This window comes from Girardinichthys multiradiatus, chromosome 13 (assembly GCF_021462225.1).
Source record: "Girardinichthys multiradiatus isolate DD_20200921_A chromosome 13, DD_fGirMul_XY1, whole genome shotgun sequence".
NCBI lineage: Eukaryota > Metazoa > Chordata > Actinopteri > Cyprinodontiformes > Goodeidae > Girardinichthys > Girardinichthys multiradiatus.
Genome location: NC_061806.1, coordinates 31,071,561 through 31,094,834, shown reverse-complemented (window position 1 = coordinate 31,094,834; position 23,274 = coordinate 31,071,561). Strand labels below are relative to the sequence as shown.

The following is a 23,274-nucleotide window of genomic DNA, read 5'->3' as shown; positions in this document are numbered from 1 at the left end:
AGTCCACTTTTTAAAAAAACAGTGTCCCTAACATGAATTTCTATTTTTTATGTAATTTTGTGAGATCCCCTGATAACTATTTGCTCCTTTTTTTACAAGTAAAAAAGGCTATAGGAGTACAGACAGCTTGAATAAACTCCAGTAGAGCTTAAACTGTCTTGATGTTCAGATACTTCAGAGGGGTGTTATTTTTAGATTAAAGGCAGCCTCCTCTGTAATAATACATTACAATTTGAGAAGGCCAAAGCAGCACAACTGGCAGATCATCTCTCTTTCAGGAAGACATTTCTGCAAAGATACATGTTTGTGTTATGTTTTAAATATGACAGCGGCTCTTTAGGGGGAAGCCCAAGTGACACACGTAAAAGGGTGACTGATGCGGATTCCTGTCAAAAACAGCAAAACGGCTGCAAACTTTTAGCCTGCAGTGACAACCATCAATGGAAAATGACATCAAAGTATGTTTCTGCAGGGCAGAGCAAAGCCTCTAGCTCCACTGTCTTTTCCTCACAAAGGTTTGGGTTGGGTAACAATGCCTGTTGCTTTGGATGTATACTCATCCCGAGCGCTTTGAACCCCTCCTACCATCAGTCAACATCAGCTTCATCTCTGCAGTTGCAGAGTTTAAATTTTTAAGTACCGAGAAGAAACAGAGCAGCAGTGAGGAAGGAGTTCCTAAACGATCCGAGGAGAAACAAAAACCCCCCAATATCTGTCGGCATTATGAGCAGACTTTTGCACAAGTGTCAGACAAGCTATACTATCCTGTGCTCATATTATATATTCCCCAAACAAAAAGAAAACCAATCAAAAACATTTACATATCTATGAAAACACACCTGGTTTCTCTTCAAAATAGGGAAAATATACACTGCACCGCACTCATTTTATTCAAGGAAACCACCCTGAACAACCTTTGTCTTTCACACAGTGAGGTTCATATCCCCCTCATAAGCAGCATGTTTCCCTTTGATGGCAACAGCTGTTCATACAGGAGCATAACCACACAGACAGTTGCTCAGTACAGTGAACTAAATTACATACAAGCTTCTCTAAGGCTGGGGACCCAACAGCACAACTTTCAGTCTGCACAGATTATGAGAAGACGAGAAGCTCACACTAACAGACTGGTTTCAGCACATTTTGGTTTTATGACCAAAAGATAAAGATAAAATGTTTCTTTGTAATACTCATGTTGCTGATTTGGAACATTTATTTTTTCATGTGATGTTAGTGGGTTTGGGAATGACTCTTAATGTTGGCCTTACTCAAAAAAAATTTATTTCTGCGAGTTTCCAATATTTCACTTTTCACAATACTCTAAGTTTCTGAGACACTGAATATTATTATAAATTTTTTTTTTATGTGTAAGCCTTAATCATTAAATGACAAGAAATAAAGGAAATATTTCACTCTATGTGTAATGATTCCATATAATATATGAGTTTCACTTTCTGAAATAAGTGGCAAAAATTATAGAACCTTTTATGATTTTCTAATATTTTGAGATACACTTCTAATGTCTGGACTGAACTGCATAAAAACAATTCTCATCAAAAAATATTTTATTCAGAACTGATCATTCTGATTGATGATCTGCAGATCAAACACAGAAAAATACGATTTTTCTTCTGCATTAAAATGCATGACGATTTAAGAATTTAAAGCCTGTAGTTTGATGCATCTTTTGAGTTTAATAAAAATCTGTCAAAAGCTCAGAGACATATACTTCTGTGCTCAAACAAGGATAATGTTTCAATTTCTCCATTTTTGTTGGATTTAAAACTACGAACTCTATGAAAGAACCAGAGAGATGCAACTCAGAGTTTAGCAGCTGTCCTCATTGACCCTGATCCAAATGAAACAAATAAGTGAGTCTTGAATATTGTCAAGCAGATTATTATGAAAAAAAAAAAAAAAAAAAACATAAATCCACCTGGCAGCAGACTAAAAGATCACAACCAAATGCAGACAAGAGTTTTCTTTCCCTTTATATGTTTTCCTGGTTTGTGTATAAAGAAAATGTGAGCACAGCAGTCAAGCCCCTCTGACCTGGCAAGCGAAGAAACCTTACACAACTCACTAAACAACTTACTTGTGAGCGCATGTGATTTTTGTTTAGTTAAACAGTTATTGAAAACAGACTGGCTGAGCAGCAGTAGGTGTGATCGCACAGAATTAACATCTACACATGTTGTTGAGCATTTGCTGTAGCACACTCACAGCGACACACACAAGGGTGCCATCACAGGACTATCAAATCACAACAAATTAAAACCACACAGTCTCTACAGCGCTTCAGGGAGACCATAATGCCTACTGTGGTATTACTTGTGGTAAAGCTCGCCCAGCAGATACTTGATGACACCACAACAAATCCTAGCGCTTATCCGAGTCAACTCGGGTGTTTCGAAGGACACAAAGACATACAAACAAGTATGAGAGCTCAGGCTGAAGGCCTCACCTTGAAGTTTCCTTTTATCGGCCATGACTTATGACTAAGATGATGTCTTCATGCCTTCTTTCACTGCAGGAAAAAAGAAAGAGATATTACCAGGAGAAACACTCACGTTTTCATGAACATTTCTGTAAATGCAGGATTTTTATCAATAACTGGAATATCATCATGTAGAAAGCAAAAAGCTGAGCAGAAATGAAAAGCGATGCAGAGAAAATGGTTTTTCGACAGAGAACAAACCAGCACATGACACATGAATTCTGATGCTTCATTTTGACACAGTTCAGCAGCTGCGAACTGGGATCAGATCAGACGCATTCGGACTCCGATCATAGAGGACAGGCATTACGCTGCACGGTAGGAACCGCATCTGTCCAGGTACTAAAAATAGTAACGGTTAAATGGAACCTTTACTAATGGACAAGCCTAAAAATCGTGTAGAACAGCACCGAACCGCACTGAGTTGGGACTAGTGGAAAAGACTTCAGATCAACCATAAACTTGGAACCACTGACCAGCAAAGTGAGAAACATCTTCTAAGTGCAATAAAAGATCATCCTAGGAAATCAAACAGAAATTCGCAAAGGTTGTGCACACGACAAGAAATTTGACTTCAGCTCCCCTTTGCTCTCAATGAGGACATTTTAAATATAAATAAAAAGGGAAACAAAAATATTTTTTTGTAAATATATATATATATACAGTGTTTCCACAAAAGAGAAGGGCATGCTTGAATTAGTGCAAATATACATGGAAGCGATCTGGGAACTCTGGTGGAAGAAACCGCGACTGGTTTTTGCAAATAGTGCTCTGTAGCCCCGACCTCAGGTCTAAATATGATGGAACATACGCAACAGGATGCTAAAACAAGATTCCAGGATTATGTGTAAAAGAATAAAAGCAGCAAGAAAGCATGACTGAACCCCACTAACCTAGTGTTGGTTCACCAAGTCAGTACAAATAGGTGGAGAAGACTAGCAGGTTTCATTAAATCTAGTTGGTCCAACTAGATTTTTGAATACTTTTTGAATACTTCTCGCCACAGCAGAACTTGGCATGACCGAAGATCATATGACAAGTGTGGAATCGAGTCGGTGGCGTGCAGGTGGCGATGCCAGGATCCCGCGGTCGCTGCACAGGCCGAGTTGCGCTGAGCTGCGAGGGCCTTCAATGCTGCTTGCAACTTTAATTTATTATTATAATCATCTCTTGCAGATTACTTTAATGTGACAATGTCACACAGTAATGTTAATATGGGTACAGCGCACGACACCGACGGCTGGAGGCGGAGCCTTAGCCACCAGTGGTTCTATGCGTAGTAGAGCGAGACGAGTGGAATACAACCAAGCAGCCTTAATAGAGCCAGTGGAAATGGGGCATTAGACTAAAACTCCAGATGTACAGTCTCTAGATGTGCAAAGCTGGTTTAGACATACTCCAAAAAAACCTGCAATAGAAATGCAGCCAAAGATGGCTCCAGAAATTACTGACTCAGAGAGGCTCGAAACGAGTGCATGCTACTTTTTATATTTCATGTAAATCATTTTAAAACCATGAATCATTTATTATCACTTACCAATTATAAAACCCTGCGATGATCTAATAAAAAAACAATATAAACTTTATATGACACAGGTATTGGCTCTTATTGTGGTGTTGCAGGAGGTAAGTATGTGTTTTGATATGAGGAACAGGGTTTGAGTCCCGGTTGCGTCAGGAAGGGCCTCCGGCGTAACAACAAGTCTGTGTGTAAGTTGTACTGACTTGCTGTAATGACAACCTGAATAAGGGAGCAGTCCAAATGACTCCTCCTCCTTTTTGCGAGGTATTAAACTGTCAGAAATAAATATTGGTGCATCTTTACATGCATCGTCAGTGGCGATCATTAGTGGTGATAAAATATCAAAGTAGTTTAAACTCCTTCAGTAAATAACTGCCAGATTAAACAGGCACATTCTCCTTGTTCAGTTCCTCTCTCAAACATGAACTTATGTTTGTAATTCATAAGTTTTGATTTTTCAGCAGCTAACAGAAGTAGGATTCCAATGAACAGCTTCTTTGAAAGCCTGTCTTCCACTTTTTCATTCGGTCGAAAAGCTGGAGTCAGAATCATCTTGACCCAGAGAGCTCAAAGTATGTTCAACAATTTCACATAAAGCAGGGTCAAACAGCACAGACACAATTTCTGACCTACAATCCGTGGAGAGGAATATTTCCAATGCAAGCATTATGGTTCCCTGAGGTAGCAGGTCAGAGTCAGCTAGCAGCCTTAGTTAAAAGTCTTTGAAACAAAGGTAGAAACTTTCTGTTTATGTGTTTAAACCAACAGAACGCATTTTTTAAATTAGGATTCCAAGTGCCCTTTTAAAATCTGTGTTTCAATACCAACTCAGATGCAGAATAATAAGAATATTTTCTTCATAACTAGATAAATTAGACTGCTTTAATGTGGACATGAATGGAATTTGGAGGAATGTTACTGGAATTTTTACAATTAGTCAATGAGCATTTCTTTATATGCTTTAAAAATGTAACTGGCACTGAGAGAAATGCTACATGATGCTGATTTTAGTCTGGGTTAGCACAACACAAACAATCTTCCAATGGTCTAAATCATTCCAGTTTTGCACATAAAAAAATAATAAAGCTCTATTGTTGCTAGTTATATTGGCAAAATGTTCAGAACTGCCAATTTGTTTTAGAAAATGTAAATTATCCCTCATTACATTATATCTTTCCTTTAAGTGGGAAACTAATCTCAATTGAATATTCAAAACATTCCTTAAGCTAAAGCGAAGCGCCAGGAGGTTTGCTGGAGGAGTTACGATCAAAAATCCTTTACGGGAAACTTTCTGCCATCAGTGACCTATGGAGGGTGCCACTTACAAAGACTTCTCAGAATGTAAAGTGTCTGTCCTATTTCTACTCTGTTCTCTCCTGATAGGACAGCGTAAGATATGGGGACTCAAGGACACAACGTGTTTACAACAAAATCTTAAAAAACATAAACATGCTTTGGCAATTATCAAATAATCTCCAATGACTGTAATGTTGGTAAGAATAGGGAAGTTACTGATGTCAAATTATAACGAGGTTTTAAAAAGTTACGGTTCTAGGAAAATGTCCGTCTCATCATCCTTACAGTTTAAATATTTTTTAAGGACATAGCAGAGAAAGTGTTGAGCTGACTGGTTTCTCTGGCTGTATGGTGCTGAGAGTGAACCAGCTCTTGACTCTTCTCTGTCTAATGCTGAACACTGCCAACAAGCTGGCTGAAAGAAGGCTGCTATATTTTTCTATGCTTACAATTAAAGTAAATTCAGCTCTTTGGAAATATTTCTAAAAAAAAAAAAAAAAAACTGTGATATTGTATCATTTTTTTCTCAAAGTTTTTATACCTTAGGAATCTCATACTGGACTAACCATACTGGATCATAACCAATTAAAAACGTGAACATTTTCATCTAAAATCTAAGCACTTGTGCACCAGGTTACATTGTGATTTGTACTTGTTCGTAGGTACAGCCTGAATCTGAAGAAACTGGAGAAGTGGAAGATAAAACCAGAGGCACCGAGCCTTAACATTCTCTCCTCATAAAGCTGGCTTGGACTTAGTTGTTGACAATATAAATCCCCTTAGTGTCAAACCGACAGGAAGAAACATATTTTCTGCTGTGATGCCGATATTTTGCAGTTTGGTTACACAACTGCTGGATTTATAAATCTGACAGGGGAAAAAAAGCAACTAATACACTGTAAGTGTCCTCTGAAAAAATATTGCAAATGTCTTGTAAATTCTGATACTATCTAAAGTAGAAAGAGTCACTAACAATGCAGCTGTCAGCATAAGGTGTCATCAATTGTCAATTGAATATGCATGTGGGCACTGAGGACTCCACACAGAGAAAGCCGTTTACGCTGAAGCTGTTTTCTACAACAGCCTCTGATGCACAGCTGACCTGCAAGCTTTAGTTTTACAACAACATCCCGATCAGACTGAAAAAAACATCGTGTTGACCTTAGGCTAACTTTTCCAAACAGGTGCAAACCACAGTCCTGGAAACACACAGATTCACTCTCACCTGTCTGAACACGACCTCACTCCCTATCTACTAACTAACCAAACAGTAAAAAAGGTGCACATCCCTGCGGACAAACACGGCTAAAAAGCTAGCCTGGATTGTTTATAAACAATGCGGACATCATCAGCGCCAACAGCAGCCTCGGAGCGACAACATCCAATCCAACGCTGGACTACTACACTTCAAAACAAACTCAAGCTCGCGTTTCACCCGCGCACTTCCGGGATAAGTTTAGGTTTTCTGTTTTAAAAACAACAACATTCAGTCTAAGTAGTTGTTAATCAGTGAGAGCTGCAGCTTCCCACCGGCTGCGCTGTTTAATGTGGAAGACTCAGTTTGGAAACGGGAAAGAGGAGCACAGAAGGCACCTAAATCCATACCCTTCAACTTCTGCTGCTAATTTACCTCCGCTTGTCCGTGATGATATTTAGATCCTCTGTCAGTTAACTCCAAGAGATCCTCAGCACTTCAATAATAAGGCTTATTTTTTAAAATAAATTTGTCAATTCCTCTCGCTAAACAATTACCCCGCACATCCAAGATGGCTACCAGGAACACCTCCTCCTCCTCGGATGCCCTGTCGGTCACTGGTCCCGCCTATTTCGCCTGTGATTGGGCAACTTCCACTAAATCACTGCTTCTATTGGTTACAGCTTGCCGTCTATCAAAACTCTGCGCTATAACTACTTCCAGGCTAACTTGGGTTATGATTGGATCATTTATAGAGGTCAAAGGGTAACCTGGCGGCAGTTTTTTCTGGGAAATAGAGTTTTGTTGTGTTGACGTCAAGGATCAGCAATCATGGACAACATTGTCTTTATTTTGGAGCACGTTTAATTTTACGAAAACTTGCCAGTAGACACAGGTTATTTGGTTAAAATTCATTTAACCTTCATACAAGTATATAAAGAAATCAGCTACCTCCATTTTTAAAGTTAAAATTAAAATGGTACCTCCCCTCGATAATTGTAATTGCTGATGTATATCAACCAGTTGAAAGATGAAAGATCTTATGAAACTGGAAAAAAAAAAACTATTGCTATTTTAGCCAGTCTAATATAAGCTTTATGTTAGTTTCATGCTTTGAATGTGTTTGCTTATTTGTTTTTGTTTTTTTAGGCCTTGCCCTTATTTGGTCCTGTTCTATTATGCAAAGTAACAATTGTTATTTTTACATCTCTGTAAAGGTGAATAAAGCATTAAAAAATAAACTGAAAAAAATTGTTTTATACTGCATAATCTACACGACCTTTTAAAAATCATGTTTTGTGAATAGCTGGTGTATAAAACTTGCAGGCTAAAAAAAAAGTACAGTTTCATTCCTATGTTTAGGTTTTGAACAAAGACAAACAAAACAAAACCATACATCCATCATCTATACATGCTTTTCTGTGCATGGTCGTGGGGAAGCTGGTGCCTAACTTCAGCAGTTATTGGACAACAGGCAGGGTACACCCTGGACAGGTCGCCAGTCCATCACAGAGGACAAACAACAATGCACACACACTCATACCTAAGGACATTTTTAGATAGATCTATTAGCCTAACAGTTATGTTTTTGGACTGGGGAGGACACCAGAATACCCAGAAAGAACCCACACATGCCTGGGGAGAACATGCAAACTCCATGCAAAAAGACTCCAGGTCGGGATTTGAACCAAAAAATCTTCATGCTGTAAGGCAACAGGCTACCAAGTGTACCACCATGTAGCCCAAAACAAAAGACCAAACACAATTTCATGAGAGGAAAACTACATATTTATGGCCAGCTAAAGGATAAATTGCACGTTTGTATTCATGAGACCCTGAGAAACAACAAAATAGTATTCCCTGTATTATAGTGTAGATCTGTTGTATAATTCGTATGTAGAGACATATAAAATAAATAGGCTGAGGGAGGAAGTTATCTCGTTCTCCTTGAAGTCCCTCTAAGCTTTGAATACTGTGGAAAAATGCATCAGTACCATTAACATCAGTCACATCTTTGTACCTTTTCGCTTTTTTGCAATTTATATATTAGACTTTAAAAATTTCAATATAATGTACTAAACAATATATGGTGTGATTCACTATTTTACCAGGGAGTTACAATCGCGGAAATATTTGTATTTCTTTTTAAAGAAAAGCTCCTCCTGTGCATTACGTATGTTCTACACTAGAGGGCGCTGATGATTTTTGAGCCGCAACATTGAAGCAGGAATATTTTACAGTTTCGTTCATTTCTCTCACATCTAGAACGCTGTTTTAATTCTAAAAGCCACCGATAGAACATGGGCATTAAATAAAAAAATCTAAGCCCGTAGAAAATGCCCAACATATATAAAAATGACATATTTTTCTTTAACTTCAGTCAGACACAAACTACTGCACCTATTTTATTTTATAACACCATATAACAGTGTAACAAGATTGGTAACAAGATTCTACAAATTGCAGCAACATCAATATTTCTTAGGGAATTACTTCAACTTTCAAGCTGATATATGCAAAACAGTGACAAATAAACTTGTTTTAAATTATGACAAGAAAACAAACTATGCAACTTCAGCATTTATTTTTCTGTGCAAAACACTAAACCACAAAGTCCAAATTATCTCTGTGTTGAGTAAAAAAAATCCCCTTTAAGAAAACTTTTTTTTTCAGGGGCAATCTTTGAAACAAAGTAATACAGATCTTTAGGTAATGTACAAACAAAAGCAAAAACAAAACAACTTAGACACTGAAGGCAACTGTGTTACAAAACTAAATTGAGGAAGGCAAAAGAGAGAGTAAGTAAAAGCTACTCAACATGTAAAAAAAAAAACTTTATCATATAGATCTGTTATATTTAGACTTAATCTTGTGTTTTAGCTTGTAGCAACAATACTGAACCATTTGAGTAACTTTTTTTTAAGGCAAAGGAGAATTTATATTTTCAACAGGACTGTCCTTCTTGGGCTTCCTTTTTCTCAGTTCCTAAACCTGTAGGAGATTGGAAGCAGCTTGTTGGTCTTCTTCATGCTCTGGACTTTGGTGTGCGTCTCCTCATCCATGGTCTTGTAGCATCGACGGGCGTAGTCCAGAAGCTTCTCCTTGGAGGCCTCAAACTCTCCTACCTCAATCACCTGCAGGAGAAAAATAAAGATTTTTACACAGGTGGAAATCTAAGAAAGTTTTATTTTCTGCTAGAAATTCATCATACAGGTATGAGCTTGGGTTAAAGCAATAAACAGACAGACAGCTTCTTAAGCTTCAATGCTTAACAAACATTATTATAACTCATAGTATTGAACTAAAATACAAAAAAACAAAAACGTGTCGTTTCACGTGAATTATTGCTGCCATTATTTTAAGCTGTGAAATTTGTGTAGGCTTTGGGGATTAGTTTCTTCTTCCTTTATTCAAACGACACTAAAAAAACAAAACAAAAAATGAAAAGTTTAGAAGCACAGACTGACTGTGTAGAAGTTTTAAACCACCCCATATTTTTTTGAAGCAAAATGTTCTTCTAGTCCTATACTTTTGACTTGATCAGTTTTCTGAAGTTTTTCCTTGTGTACCAGGTGCTAATTTGAAGTTCAGACCTCATAATCAGCCGAGACAGCACTGTTGATTGCTTACAACATAAGGAAACTTGACTTGCTGAATGCGAAAATCAACTGTCAGTTCGGGAACGAAATCTACAGCAGATGGACTGAATCTGACAAAACTGTGTTGTGTCTTTGTGATAGGCTGTTTCAGTTTAAAACTAGTTCTTGATAAGTTATTAGTTACAGTACGTGTTGTCAAAAAAACCTTTTCCTTCTTTTAGCCTAAAAGCTTTTAATGTTTGATTGATTAAAAGTTAAGGTTAACAAACAAGACATTTGTCAAAAAAATACTGAAAATACTGAACATGTATGTAAAAGCAGCGAAAATCCAAAGAAAAGACCTTCAAAAAGCCCGGAGAACTTTTGATTATGATTTATACAGCTGTTTTAGATCTTAAAATATTCAGATTTCTCTGGTTCTTTAGTCACGAACCAGATGTTCACACCTTTTCTGGGGCCACAAGCAGGAGCTCCGCAATCGGGGAGGTGGAGGCCATTGTGTTTCGGTCGACTCCGTGGATCTGGAAGGCTCGGGACATGCTCCTCACCCGCTGGTAGGTGGACAAGATCTTCTTATAACGGATCAACACCCCGTCTGGGTCTTTAACTGAAAGTCAGAGGTGTACAGACCAGGTGGAATGTGAGATAAATAGCTAACAGTGCTTTAGTTGCAGAGATTCACTTTTACATGCATGTTTTTATAATGTGTAACTCAGTTAACTGAGTTAGAAAAGCAGGCATTGATTTCAGGAGTGTTTAAATAAATTGTAATGCAAATAGGTTTATGAAAGAAATGCCACCCAATGCTAAAATGGGGCTAAGTTTCAAGAGCTTTAAAAAGGAAAGAACCAAAGCGGTTTTTTACAGACCACAGAGATGAATTGTTAACAGCAGAACACCAGTTTGATTGTACTTCCCGTTAGAAGCTGTGTTTCACTTGTTTTTACCTCTTTGTCTCTCCCTCCCATGCGTGATCCTGAAAATCCTCCTCATCTTCATCCGTGGCTCTCCACTGCCACGCCCTCGGGCCTTCTTCTTTGAACCATTCGCCACAGCTGAGTCTTCATCATCCTCCAGCTCTTCGTCCTCCTCTTCCTCAACAAACTCTTCCTCTGTGTAATATTTGTCTTCTTCCAGATGAAACTCCTGCTTGACTGTGAATTTAAAAAAAAAATGTCATAAATACACAGAAAAATTTAAAAAGCCTCTGCTGGCAGTAGTTTACGACTGCTTTTCGTGATCCTCTTTACCGGGTACAGCAATGTTACGGCGGCTCCGAGCTCCTGGGCCCTGGAGGCGTTTCAGCGTCATTCCAGACCTGGTGGTCATTGGGGAAGGAGGAGGTGGAGAGCTGGGAGGCTGGACCTTCACAGTGCGCTGGGCGTCTCCACACCAATCTGTCACTGGATTCAACGGCAACAATGGTAATTAAGAAAAACAGCTTAAGGGTTTCAATATTTTTTAAAGCAGCCTCCTTTACCATCTGTACTCCTCATGCTCACGATGAAGCGGTCCAGCTGACAGCGCAGGAAATTTCGCTCCTCTTCCAGCTCCTCAATGCGTTTCTGTAGCCAGGCATTCTTCTCCAAAGAGACGTAGAGATGAGCCCGCAGGTTAGAAATCAGGATGAAAGGGCTGTACTGGGAATGAAGAGGCTCCTGTATCCCTGGCTCTGATTTTAAAGAAAGAGGAAACAATATGAATGAAATATACACTACCTGCTCAGAAAAAAAGTTACCACCAAAAAAAAAGGTCACACAATCTAATATTTCGTTGGACCACCTTTAGCTTTGATAACGGCACACATTCGCTGTGGCATTGTTTCGATAAGCTTCTGCAATGTCACAAGATTTATTTCCACGCAGTGTTGCATTCATTTTTCACCAAGATCTTGCATTAATGATGGTAGAGTCTGACCGCTGCGCCTGAGTTAGGGTCTGGATTCTGTGGTGGCCAATTCATGTGTGAGAATGAGGGCTCATGCTCCCTGAACCACTCTTTCACAATTCGAGCCTGATTAATCCTGTCATTGTCATCTTGGAATAGGCCCGTGCCGTCAGGGAAGAAAACATCCATTGATGGAATAACCTGGTCATTCAGTATATTCAGGTAGTCAGTTGACCTCATTCTTTGAACACACACTGCTGCTGAACCCAGACCTGACCAACTGCAGCAACCCCAGATCACAGCACTGCCCCCACAGGCTGGTACAGTAGGCACAAGGCATGATGGGTGCATCCCTTCACCTGCCTCTCTTCTTACCTTGATGCGCCCATCGCTCTGGAACAGGGTAAATCTGGACTCATCAGACAATACGACCTTCTTCCATTGCTCCAGAGTCCAATCTTTATGCTTCCTAGCAAATTAAAGCCTTTTTTTCCGGTTAGCCTCACTGATTAGTGGTTTTCTTAAGGCTACACAGCAGTTCAGTCACAATCCCTTGAGCTCCCTTCGCATCGTGCGCGTGGAAACGCTCTAACTTTCACTATTAAACATAGCCTGGAGTTCTACTGTTGTTTTTCTTCGATTTGATTTCACCAAACGTTTAAGTGATCGCCGATCACGATCATTCAGGATTTTATTTCTCGAAGACGATGGGTCCCCACTATCCTTCCAGTTTTAAATAATGCGTTGGACATTTCTTAACCCAATTTTGGTAGTTTCAGCAATCTACTTAGATGTTTTCTCTGCTTGATGCATGCCAATGATTAGACCCTTCTGAAACAGACTGACATCTTTTCCATGACCACGGGATGTGTCTTTCAACATGGTTGTTTAAGAAATGAGAAGCAACTTATTGCACCTGTTGGGGTTTAATAACTTGTTGCCTGCTGAAATATAATCGCCCATTAAGCAATTATCCAATGGGAGGTTCGTACCTATTTGCTTAGTTAAATCTAGGTGGTGACTTTTTTTTGGCCAGGCAGTGTATAATCATATGAAATAAATCCCTCTCAGAGCACAAAGTTTCTGAGCTTTAACCTAACTAATGTCCCTGCAGAAGAGAAGCCTTTCACCTTCAGCACCGTCTTTCCCAACTTTGGTATGGTTTTCAGGTTTATGTGCCTTGTTAGGTTTTCCTTAAATATCGTTTTGCATGCAATCCAAAGTTTTTGCTTTGGACTCATCTGACCACAGCATCATTTTCCAGATGTTTGCTATGTCCCTTACATGGCTTATGGCAAAGTATGCATCTTATGGCTTCCTTTTAAACAATGGGTTTCTTCAACCCCCTTTGATAAAGACCAGATTTGTGGAGTGCATGACGAAAAGCAAACCTGCTGATCGGTTCTCCCAGCTGAGCTGTGGACCTCTGTTGCTCCTTCAGAGTTCCACTGGCTTCTTGCCTGCTTCAGTGATTAATGCTCTCCTGTCAGTTTAAGAGGCTGGTCAAATCTTGGTAGGTTGCAGTTTGCCACACAGTGGCCATTCTTAGATGATGGATTTTACAGAGCTCTGAGAGATTTTTAAATCTTGGGATGTTGTTTTATAACCCAACCATGCTTTAAACTGTCAGGAATGTTCTTTGGTCTTCTTCTAGCAAACCACAGAGGCTTCACAGACTAGCTTAGATTAAATGACACACGGTGGTCTCTTTTTGCTAATTAGGTGACTTATGAGAGCAATCTGATGCACTGGATTAGACTTAGGGGAATCAAAGTAGAGGGGGATGAATACAAATGTACTCTACCATTTTCTCTTATTTACTGATACATAATAAATGTAGTTCTGCATAATGTGACTTACCTTCAATCATCTGTTGCTCATGGTTTAGGTGGTAGGCAGGTGGGCGCTCCACACTCTCTTCAAGGGGAAAAGAAACCTCATAGGCATTTAGATACACACCTCCGCCTCCTCCACTTCTTCCTGTTGCTGATGAAGATGACTGGGAGATGTAGTGCTCTGACACACGAAGAAGTTAGGAGAACATTTGGCAAAATGGGTCAAATATTTTGGTTGGAGATGTAGAAAAACACTATTGCTACAATAAAAAAAAGTACCACATGTCTGTGCAAATGTCTTATATTCTCCCTCTGTAGTATTTAAACTAACTTGCTAGATTTTCTTAAAATCCTTTAAATCATATTTTTCAATATTTCTGCAGACCTTCTGTCAATCACTGTTGTATCAACACATAAACAATAAAAACAAATTTTTTGAAAGCACCTTTTTCCCAGTTACCTGTCAAAGACACAAACTGACCGGATTACTTCAGCTGAATCTATTTTTTTATTTATTGTTGGGTAACTCTATTGTAGAAACTCTGGTCAGGTCAATTCTTCCCTTTGCTGAAGAACATCAACCTTTACTTAATATGAAAATTCCTAAAAGACAAGGATGGAGGTGAAATTGGGAACAAGTCCTGGATACATATTCTGTGGAGGCTTACCTGTGTTTTCTAACTGTTGCGCTAATAACAATGTATTTCTCTGCCATTTGTACATTCAAACACATAAGAAACATGTCCACCAAGGGAGGTTGTATGCTTCTAAATGTACTGTACTTTAATGCCATTATCACTGTTTTGTTAGCGAGGTGGCCATCTTGGATTCTGGGGTTAGGCTCAATGAGAAACTTTTAATTTTCCCATTTGAACGTTTTTGTTAATTTTTTTTTTCTTTCTATAAGACAATAAAACAAACTGAAGAAGTCTACGTCAGCCAGTACCACGGTTTTAAAATTTCTGTTGGTTTTAAAAAAAAAACTATCTCTTCTACTAAAAGAACAGAAATGAATCAAAATCTGATTTCAAAATTGGCAGATAGTCATCAGAACCTGATACTGTAGACGGTTCCATAAAATCATGTTTGGTAATTCTGCTTGAAATATAAATACCCAGTTCGTTTTGTAAAGTATCGCAAATAAAAAAAAAATGTTTTAGCTGCAGTTTCTTTGCAAAGTTTGTGAGCTAAACTTACATCACTACTGCTTTAGAGGATACTCAAACGAAATCTCGTGAGAGTTGTTTAAAAACAGTCCATTTAAACAGTTATTACACAGAAAACACGATTTGTCATAGGTATTAACTAACACAAAGAGCTGAAAACGGTTCCTAACAAAGCTGTGGGGAGATTTTAACGTTCAGGCGGATGCATCCAAAAGTTGCTGTTACCTGGCGTGTTTGTATCGTGTCTGCTGGTTGCGGGATTCATGACAGCAGAGTCTGACAGTTAAAGTTGAAGTGGCGCAATAATAAGGTGAATGTCCGCAGTAGCCTGTTATAATTTATCTCCAGGCGTCTTGTTCGCGGTTATACTTCTGTAATACAGCCTGAAACGGTGCCACATCAGCCGATACGCCGCAGAGCAGATACTCGGCCCACAGCGGCAATTACCTGATTATAATCAGCCTCCACAGGTGGAAGGCACTCAGTTTGGTTCAACTCACACATGCGCAGAGCACCTTCCAGTTACATTACAGAAATAAAAAAAAGTCTGTATGTTATATAGAGAAAGCTTCTTTCTGCAAACATTTTAGGATGTTTCCACCAGAGGATATTATATTGCACGTTTTAACAAAAAATAGTGTACGTTAGTCGCTTCTTTTTATTTATCGCTGAAAGGATAACAATTAGCCTACTGAGGGGAATAAATAAAAGCATGAAGTGCAATATTTGATGTGCAGCGGAAATGAAAAATTAAAATAAAATCTTGAAAACAGGTTTTCATCTATGCACATAAAAATTCTAGTAACGTGAACATTTACAAGAAAACATTTGTTTTGATCAGAGAGTGTAAGTCTCTATTAAAGAAATAGATTAGGCTACTTGAAATTTAAAATGAGTAAAATCATATCTTATCACGTCTTTCTGGTAAAGTATACAACATGTGGGAGTTTGTGGTGACAAACCGTTGGGCTTTGGCTTATGGTTACGTTTGTGTAGCCTTTTCCAATTTGAAAGCCTAAAATGCCGAGATTGTCAGTGAATGCGACAAACCCGCCTACAGAAACGTCTCACCTGAAGGGAGGGGCCCAGGTAGGGGAGAAAAGTAAGAACAGTAAACACGGAAGTGCAGGAAATAAGAGAAAGGAAAAAAAAACTCTTTTGAGCAACACAAGTCGAGCAGAAATCGAACAAACAAGTAAGTACAAAGTTTAAATAATTGTGTTGAATTGTTTTATTTATTCAGAACGAGTTCACTTTGAGCCCTGAAATATCTGCACTCTGTGATTTTAGGTTGTCAACGTGAGATACTTTTAATACTTCCCTCAAGTCATGCTTAAGTCTTTCTGACTGTAATCTCTAACATGTTGCTGTAGGACATCATGTACTCCTGCTACAAAGTTAGCCATTTAATCAGTTACTCAGTTGGTATTATTTCAGTTAAGATAGAGTTTTTATATATACATACAAAGTGACCAGCCGAGATGCATCAGCTTGTGCTCAGTGAGTTTCAGGTAAATGTTAGCATGAGAGCAAATTATAGTAATAAAACCCAAACATCAAGCAACCTATAATAAAAAACAAGATCAAAACCAATAGTCTAAAAAGAAATTAATAACACCAAAGAAAACACAAAAAAGACTTACTACTAAAATTTGAGTAAATAAGAAACACTAAGAGAAAGGAAGGGGAAAAAACCTTGATTGAAGTGCAGTATTGTCCCTTTTTAAAATGTTTGTTTTAAAAAGGAACAGAAACATTTGAGTTGGTATTTCAAATGAAGGTATTCAAATAAGTACAAAAATAACCCTTTTAGAAGCATTTCTCATACAGTTGTGTTAAAATAAAGGCATTGTTTTTAAAAAATGAGTAAAGCTCAAAGTCCAAAGTTCAAAACTACACATTCTGTTCCAATTTAAAACGTGAATAAAAATGTAGCAAATGTGTCATCAACCTATAGAAATTGAGAAAAAAGGAGTATTGGGCTGTTCCATTCTGGCTATTCTTTGGACCATTTGAATGGTGCCTTTCAGTTTTACTTAAACATCTCTCTGATTTTAGCTTCAAGCATTTGAGATCATTTAAACTGAGAAGCTTACCATTTCCTGCAGTTCTTTATATGTTTTCCCCTCTGCAGTCAACATTTTAATCAAATGACCCACTTCACTCAGATCAGAATGTACCACATTCGCTTCACCTTAGAGCCACCTGTTGGACACCTCACTAACTGAAGTCCAAAGTGCTATTATTGTTTAATTCATGTTGCTTCTGTAGTCATCTCTTCCTCTTGTGCACCATGTTGGACTGCTGGTATTGTGTGCACATCTCTATTTATTCACTGTGACTCTATTATGCTGTTGGTTAAAGATAAAATACTCAATTTTCTGCTCTAAATATTAAAGTTCTTCTTTATATCTGTTTAACTCTAACTTTATGTCAGTATTCCACTTGCAAATATTTGCCTTGCTTTGAATATTAAAATAATCAATCTTAAAGTTATTTTTATTTCTTTAATTTCCTCTCTGATTCAGCACTCTTCATGTATCTCATAAGTTCAAGAAAATGTATCAATATATCAGTATATAAAAAGTTCGACATCAGGAAACATGAGAAAGACTTTATGAGTTTTGGATTTAACCAACAAGTAACACAAGACAATATTTATCCCACTGTTTAGGTCTCTTTATGTAAAAATATGTTTAAAAGCATGAGATATGTTGGTTCATCAACAGAATGCACACAGAACTAATGTCTTTTGATGATAAATTGATAACATTATCAATAATGCTAAGTAAATTATATGAAGAGTTTTAGGAGTTTAAAGTAAGTGTTTCTCAGATCAGGGGTTTTTACCTGTTTGTGGAGCAACATAATAATTGTAAATTCATGCTGTAAGTTTTATTTTGTAAGTTTTAATTATTTAATTGCTGAAAAGCACATGATTTTCAGCAAATAAAGCTAACATATTAGGGGAGAAAATAATAATTGCTTAAGAATCTAGAAGATAAAATGGTACCCTAGAATGTAATTTCATCTACAGATCTCACTATCATGTTTACCACTATACTGTGATATTTGTACATAGGTTGTAAGTATAGCAGATGTTTTGTGCTTTAGAAACTTTACAGCTGTAGCTGCTCAATTGTTTTTTATTCATACATCCATTTCTCCTTGCTGGAGGTTTTTAAGTTCTTTCCCTCTTTCCCAGTCTCACCATGGGCATGTGTGATGACCTGTCTCACTGTAAACTGGCACTGGCGTTTGCGGTGCTAATGGATCTACTGGGAGGAGTCTCTCTGCTGGTGGGAGTCTTTGTCTCTTTGGAGATTAAGGGACAAGAATTTGGAGACTTCCTAGTTTATAGTGGTATTTATCTAAATTTTTGTTGTTTATAATGCTGACTTGTTTTTACTGAAGCTGATGTTCATTATGTTATTGTTTGCAGTCAATTTACTGTCTGATTGTATGATTTAGTATGGTACTCCCAGTACCGCTGCAGTGCTGTAAAAATTATTTCTTTCTACAGATTTCTTCTGTTGACGAGGTGAGCCTTTTGGAAAGTGTGTCATGTTACATATGGCATGACACTTACACAGCATTTCAGAAAAAGAGCATTATACCTGCTGTCAGACATGGTGGCGGTAGTGTGATGGTTTAAGGATACTTTGCTGCTGCAGGACCATGAATTTCGCTCCGTAGCCAAAATTCTATCTGGCCAAATGTTTGACCATCAGTTGGTGACCTTAAGATCAAGCACATTTGGGGAATTCAGCAAGACTATGATCCAATGCACACAAGCAGGTCTCCCTCTGAATCGCTTATAAAAAGTCATGGTTTTTGAGTGGCTTAATTAAAGTTCAGACTTAAATCTGATTGAGATGCTGGGGCATACTTTAAACAGGCCTTCATGCTCAAAAACCTTCCAACGTGGCTAAATTAAGACAACTCTTCAAAGAAGAGTCGACCAACATTCCTTGGTGGCAGTTTAAAAAACTCTGTCTGTTATTTCTAAAGCCTGATGGCAGCTGTTGCCACTGAGGGTGTTTGGTTAGTAGATCTTACTTTTTTACTTGGGTCAGATTGCTTTAAATTGTTTCTTTCCCTTTGAAAATAAAATCATTTGTTTAAAATTGCATTTTGGATTTTTTCATGATATCTTTGTCTAATACAGGTCCTTCTCAAAATATTAGCATATCGTGATAAAGTTGCCCTGCGATGGACTGGCGACCTGTCCAGGGTGTACCTTGTCTCTCGCCCATAGACTGCTGGAGATAGGCACCAGCTCCCCCGCGACCCACTGTGGAATAAGCGGTAGAAAATGACTGACTGACTGTGATAAAGTTAATTATTTTCCATAATGTCATGATGAAAATTTAACATTCATATATTTTAGATTCATTGCACACTAACTGAAATATTTCAGGTCTTTTATTGTCTTAATACGGATGATTTTGGCATACAGCTCATGAAAACCCAAAATTCCTATCTCACAGAATTAGCATATTTCATCCGACCAATAAAAGAAAAGTGTTTTTAATACAAAAAACGTCAACCTTTCAAATAATCATGTACAGTTATGCATTCAATACTTGGTCGGGAATCCTTTGGCAGAAATGACTGCTTCAATGCGGCGTGGCATGGAGGCAATCAGCCTGTAGCACTGCTGAGGTCTTATGGAGGCCCAGGATGCTTCGATAGCGGCCTTTAGCTCATCCTGAGTGTTGGGTCTTGAGTCTCTCAACGTTCTCTTCACAATATCCCACAGATTCTCTATGGGGTTCAGGTCAGGAGAGTTGGCAGGCCAATTGAGCACAGTGATACCATGGTCAGTAAACCATTTACCAGTGGTTTTGGCACTGTGAGCAGGTGCCAGGTCGTGCTGAAAAATGAAATCTTCATCTCCATAAAGCTTTACAGCAGATGGAAGCATGAAGTGCTCCACAATCTCCTGATAGCTAGCTGCATTGACCCTGCCCTTGATAAAACACAGTGGACCAACACCAGCAGCTGACACGGCACCCCAGACCATCACTGACTATGGGTACTTGACACTGGACTTCTGGCATTTTGGCATTTCGTTATCCCCAGTCTTCCTCCAGACTCTGGCACCTTGATTTCCGAATGACATGCAGAATTTGCTTTCATTCGAAAAAAGTACTTTGGCTCTGGATGTTTCTACTCCAGACTCAGTCCACTGCTTCTGCAGGTCCCCCAAGGTCTGGAATCGGCCCTTCTCCACAATCTTCCTCAGGGTCCGGTCACCTCTTCTCGTTGTGCAGCGTTTTCTGCCACACTTTTTCCTTCCCACAGACTTCCCATTGAGGTGCCTTGATACAGCACTCTGGGAACAGCTTATTTGTTCAGAAATGTTTTTCTGTGTCTTACCCTCTTGCTTGAGGGTGTCAATAGTGGCCTTCTGGACAGCAGTCAGGTCGGCAGTCTTACCCATGATTGGTGTTTTGAGTGATGAACCAGGCTGAGAGTTTTAAAGGCCTCAGGAATCTTTTGCAGGTGTTTAGAGTTAACTCGTTGATTCAGATGATTAGGTTCATAGCTCGTTTAGAGACCCTTTTAATGATATGCTAATTTTGTGAGATAGGAATTTTGGGTTTTCATGAGCTGTATGCCAAAATCATCCGTATTAAGACAATAAAAGACCTGAAATATTTCAGTTAGTGTGCAATGAATCTAAAATATATGAATGTTAAATTTTCATCATTACATTATGGAAAATAATGAACTTTATCACAATATGCTAATATTTTGAGAAGGACCTGTATTACAATTTGTTAAATGATTGCAATGTACCACCGTACCTGACAGCTGGTTTGAGGTGTTTCTGCTGACATGCTCTGTAATGTTTTTACAATCATTATTTAGCATTATTGCTAAAAATCTTGATTTTGATCTTACCTGTCCAATTACATTATTCCAGGAGTCTTGTGGTTAATTCAGGTAAAACTTTGTAAACCTAAATAATGCTGCCGTTTTCTTTGTAGAGAGAAGAGGCCTTCTTCTTTAATCCTCCTAAACAATCCATATTTGTTCAGTCTTTTTCTAATTGTACTATCATGAACTTTATCATTTAACATAGTAAACTGAGGCCTGTAGAGTTTGAGATGCTGCTCCTGGACCTGCAGGATAAAACCTTACCTTCAAGTTAATTTACTTTTGGGAAGATTGGCAGCTGTCTGAAATGTTTTCACTTATACATGGTTTCTTGCCTTGTAAAATGTTAGATTTGCAAGTTGATTGGAAATGGCCTTATAACCCCTCATATGTTGATTGGCAGGAACAAATACTTTTTTGAGGTCATTGCTGATTACATCTCAGCTTGGCATTGTGTTAACATAAAGTTTGCTCCAGTGTAGCAAACTGGCAGAAATCCTGCTTTTTGTAAAGATGATCAAACTTACAAGGGATCAGTTAATCATGTGCAATTGCTTAGCAGCACCTGGCTGCTACTGCCCCCTATGGTCACAGCAAGGATTGGCCTAAATTTTCCCACAGCTTTTCCATACTGGCTTTGTTTTTTTTCTTTAAATAATGACCGTGTCTTTAGAGCCACGTTATATTATTTCCTGATTTGGAGAACCCAAGACATGATATTGTACTTTCTTTTTACCATGACTGTATGGAGACTGTGCTTAAGTTTAGTCTAAAGTCTGGCAAACTTGGAATCCAAGTTTTATCCGTGTTCCTTTTTCAATTTAAAAGTTGTAGTGAAATTTGACCATAAGGTTATTTTGCCAATAGACTTGTGTTTCAAAGAATTTAAAAAACATAACATACGCTTCTTTCTAATGTCTGTTTAGGGGTCCTTCTCGTTGTCGCGTCTTTGGCCGGGTGGGTGCTGTGGTACAGTGGGAACATCGAAGGCCTGTCGCCAGAGAAGGAGCTTGGACAGATCAGCTCTGCCGTCGACCGAATCGCCCGCCGACTCAGCCGAAAGATCTTCTCCCACCGGAAACACCTAAATTATTCACAATCAAGCTGTGTTTGACAGTATTTGTGGGAGAAAGAGTTACTCAATTAAACCAAGTGTTACAGACATACAATATTCATTTCATCAAATGTATGCCATCTGACCTGCTACAAAGTATTTACTTTAATGCTTACTTTTGAACAGTGTTTGCTTTTTTTACCTGTCATTTATTAAAGTGGTATTTTATCATATATCAATAAATTAATAAAACACTTTTTAATAATTCACTAGTAATGTTATTCATATATTTTTATCTACAAATATTTATTTAACTTAATGTTATAAAAAGAAGAGTTATGCTAAATATAAAGATTAATTTAGTGGTGGATGTTTCTTTTTTGTTTCACATGTCTTGTGGCATTTCAGGCATACTGTAAGAAGAAGCTGGATACCCACCTGTGCCAGGGAAGCCTTGTTCCACAAAAAGGATATTAAAAGATGGTAATTGGTTGATTGACTTTATTAAATTATGTTGCATCTACACAGGATGCAAAGTTACAATGGTGACATGAGTAGAAAGCTTGCAGCACACTGGCATAAAACAAAAGAAAAAAGCTTGTCACACCCACTGTTAGGTTTAGTAAATAATCTGTGATGCTGTGGGCCCCATTTCTCTTCCAAAAGTCTTTGAAGCTTGTTGAAGTGCATGCTATCTTGCACTCTGTCAAATATCAGGATATTTTATATAGAAATCTAGTGTTGAGTCAGATGAAACGGTACTAATCACGGGTGCACCTCAGGATAATGTTATCCCCTTTGCTCCTTGAATGATAGAGGGGATATGAGAGGTAACATTACTTTTTATACGTGTATACATCAGAGGAGTATTGTTTCTCTAGTTCTGTGGAAATTATTGTTACTGAAACAAAACAAATTATTTTCAATAGACATGTTGCAGCAAGTTATGATTAGGGAGGCAGGGTAAAAGTTGTTAGTGACTATAAGTAGCTGGGTACCTTTAATGCCAATTAATTAATGTTTGAACAGATTGCAAATGACAGGTCCTTCTCAAAATATTAGCATATTGTGATAAAGTTAATTATTTTCCATAATGTCATGATGAAAATTTAACATTCATATATTTTAGATTCATTGCACACTAACTGAAATATTTCAGGTCTTTTATTGTCTTAATACGGATGATTTTGGCATACAGCTCATGAAAACCCAAAATTCCTATCTCACAAAATTAGCATATTTCATCCGACCAATAAAAGAAAAGTGTTTTTAATACAAAAAACGTCAACCTTCAAATAATCATGTACAGTTATGCACTCAATACTTGGTCGGGAATC

General features: G+C 38.1%; 3 protein-coding genes across 4 annotated transcripts in view; 1 reads left to right on the top strand and 2 right to left on the bottom strand.

Moving 5' to 3' along the window:
• cnot3b (CCR4-NOT transcription complex, subunit 3b) overlaps nt 1-7,122 on the bottom strand; it is a 38,142-nt gene extending 31,020 nt beyond the window's left edge. Inside the window, exons 1-2 of one of the 2 annotated variants that reach the window (XM_047384142.1) lie at nt 6,946-7,122; nt 2,465-2,527 (exon numbers count right to left, since the gene is read on the bottom strand). In XM_047384142.1, coding sequence (XP_047240098.1) covers nt 2,465-2,489 — 25 coding nt within the window. In that variant the 5' untranslated portion in view covers nt 2,490-2,527; nt 6,946-7,122. Of the gene's footprint in view, nt 1-2,464; nt 2,528-6,540; nt 6,897-6,945 lie in introns of those variants that run through there. The other variant, XM_047384144.1, reaches the window with a different exon arrangement.
• A 1,780-nt stretch (nt 7,123-8,902) lies between these two features.
• On the bottom strand, nt 8,903-15,455 carry ccdc106b (coiled-coil domain containing 106b). Its single transcript, XM_047384342.1, has 7 exons — nt 15,223-15,455; nt 13,857-14,012; nt 11,590-11,781; nt 11,360-11,512; nt 11,057-11,263; nt 10,556-10,716; nt 8,903-9,644 (listed from the first exon to the last, which is right to left on the bottom strand). The coding sequence occupies exons 1-7, from the start codon at nt 15,260-15,262 to the stop codon at nt 9,489-9,491; spliced, it is 1,065 nt and encodes a 354-aa protein (XP_047240298.1). The 5' UTR covers nt 15,263-15,455; the 3' UTR covers nt 8,903-9,488.
• Nucleotides 15,456-16,054: 599 nt separating this feature from the next.
• Nucleotides 16,055-22,202, top strand: tmem238a (transmembrane protein 238a). Its single transcript, XM_047384310.1, has 3 exons — nt 16,055-16,192; nt 18,203-18,360; nt 21,810-22,202. Exons 2-3 carry the CDS (start codon nt 18,210-18,212, stop codon nt 21,995-21,997), a joined length of 339 nt encoding a protein of 112 aa, XP_047240266.1. The 5' UTR covers nt 16,055-16,192; nt 18,203-18,209; the 3' UTR covers nt 21,998-22,202.
• The last annotated feature ends 1,072 nt before the right edge of the window (nt 22,203-23,274 follow it).

Excerpts from the sequence above, each read along its gene's own strand:
- ccdc106b (XM_047384342.1), bottom strand. The coding sequence starts at position 15,262 with ATGAATCCCGCAACCAGCAGACACGATACAAACACGCCAG. Across the intron at positions 11,264-11,359 it reads CCGTAACATTGCTGTACCCG|TCAAGCAGGAGTTTCATCTG; the intron begins GTAAAGAGGATC and ends TTAAATTCACAG. Across the intron at positions 9,645-10,555 it reads TGCTTGTGGCCCCAGAAAAG|GTGATTGAGGTAGGAGAGTT; the intron begins GTGTGAACATCT and ends TTTCTCCTGCAG.
- tmem238a (XM_047384310.1), top strand. The coding sequence starts at position 18,210 with ATGGGCATGTGTGATGACCTGTCTCACTGTAAACTGGCACTGGCGTTT. Across the intron at positions 18,361-21,809 it reads AGACTTCCTAGTTTATAGTG|GGGTCCTTCTCGTTGTCGCG; the intron begins GTATTTATCTAA and ends ATGTCTGTTTAG.